At 45.1% G+C, this 1,691-nt stretch overlaps 1 protein-coding gene across 1 annotated transcript; it reads left to right on the top strand.

Moving 5' to 3' along the window:
- Nucleotides 1-611: 611 nt before the first annotated feature.
- Nucleotides 612-1,678, top strand: LOC116380734 (multiple inositol polyphosphate phosphatase 1-like). The gene is made up of 2 exons (XM_031842610.1): nucleotides 612-1,292; nucleotides 1,400-1,678. Exons 1-2 carry the CDS (start codon nucleotides 860-862, stop codon nucleotides 1,618-1,620), a joined length of 654 nt encoding a protein of 217 aa, XP_031698470.1. The 5' UTR covers nucleotides 612-859; the 3' UTR covers nucleotides 1,621-1,678.
- Nucleotides 1,679-1,691: the final 13 nt, after the last annotated feature.

Raw genomic sequence — 1,691 nt, 5'->3', positions numbered from 1 at the left:
ACATTGAATACACATTGAATATACATTAACACACATTAACACACATTAACACACATTAATACACATTGAATACACATTAATACACATTGAATACGCATTAACACACATTAATATGCATTAATACACATTGAATACACATTAATAAACATTAATACACATTAATACCATTTAACACACATTAATACACATTCAATACACATTAACACATATTAATACACTAATACACATTAATACACATTAACACACATTAACACACTTGATCCTCAGAGTTCTTCACAGTGTGAACACTTTGACCCTCACATGAGAAGAGGAGAGAGAGGTTGAAGGGACTGAAGGGCTAGTTGAGTATTAGTAGTAGTAGCCACAGAGGGAGTACTAGTACATGACTGTTAGTAGTGTAATTAGCATGTTATCTTACTGTGTGTGTACTTTGTGTTTCTTTATTTGCTGCACACTTTGGTTTCTTTTTATTTGTAGTTTTTCTAAAGATGAATTTATAAAATCTATAAATAAATATTTTGAGATGCTGAACTGAAAGCGTTCGGCAACGAACCTTTTATTTTGAAACGTTTTCTTTTATCGGCTTTTATTTTGTATCACATCCACCGGATGCTGGTTATTTAACGGACACTTGACGCGAGCACGTTTCCGGTTTCTGGAGCTAAACGAAGTCAAACTGATACTTTTAAACGAGTTAATACGCAGTATAAGAATATTTTTTATAGTGTATTTGTACTCGTATTTTGTTATAAGTTGTAGTTTTATGTAGAATAATCTGTGTTTAAGAACTCCGGGATTTTGTGTTGAACGACAGATGAACCCGGAACATCAACAAAGGTTCCGTTAAAGAACCTCCGACATGTTCTCCGGTTCTCCCCCCAGGAACAGGCTCCTGTTTGCGGCTCTAAGTGTGCTCCTGACCCGCCTCTCCTGCTCCTCTCTCTCGGTGCCGGACGTCCCAAACATCGCCGCGTTCTTCGGAACCAAGACCCGCTACGAGGACGTGAACCCGCACGTGCTGCGTGACGCGTTGTCCGTGAACACTTCCGTGTTGAGACCTCCGACCTCCGAGCGATGCTCTCCGGTCCACATCACCGCCGTCATCCGGCACGGGAGCCGGTACCCGACCGTCAAGAACATCCGGAGGATCCAGAGCCTCAGCGAGCTGGTCCGGAGAGAAGCGACCAGAGGGTCCGGAGGGTTAGGGGGGTCCGGAACCTGGTCCAGAGGGTCTGGAACCTGGCTCCAGGACCTCCAGAGATGGGAGAACTGGTACACCGAGGACATGGACGGTGAGCACCAGGGGGTCCAACAGTAGAGATATACTGAGAATAATAATATGAAATGATCCTGTTCCTCTCCCTCCTCTCTCCTTCTCCTCCTCTCTCCATCTCCTCAGGTCAGCTGGTGATGAAGGGTAGGGAGGACCTCCGTCAGCTGTCTGTGCGTCTGTCCCTGTTGTTCCCGTCTCTCCTCTGTGAGGAGAACATGAGGAGGATCAGTTTGAGGAGCAGCTCTAAGCATCGCTGTGTGAGCAGCGTGGAGGCGTTTCAGGAAGGTCTGCAGCGTCACTGGAGACGCAGAGGTCAGAGGTCAAGCTCTACTAATACCTCACTGTAGGAGTACTCTGTTACAGTAGGAGTACTCTGTTACAGCAGTAGTGCCCTGTTACAGCAGTAGTGCTCTGTTAC

The sequence above is a fragment of the Anarrhichthys ocellatus genome, unplaced genomic scaffold (assembly GCF_004355925.1).
Source record: "Anarrhichthys ocellatus isolate YVR2014 unplaced genomic scaffold, GSC_Weel_1.0 scaffold8573, whole genome shotgun sequence".
NCBI lineage: Eukaryota > Metazoa > Chordata > Actinopteri > Perciformes > Anarhichadidae > Anarrhichthys > Anarrhichthys ocellatus.
This window is presented reverse-complemented; position numbering and strand designations above follow the sequence as displayed.

What these genes read in the sequence shown, in the direction of transcription:
- LOC116380734 (XM_031842610.1), top strand. Translation starts at nt 860, where the DNA reads ATGTTCTCCGGTTCTCCCCCCAGGAACAGGCTCCTGTTTGCGGCTCTA. An exon ending in GTACACCGAGGACATGGACG is followed by an intron (nt 1,293 to 1,399) that starts GTGAGCACCAGG and finishes CCATCTCCTCAG; the next exon opens with GTCAGCTGGTGATGAAGGGT.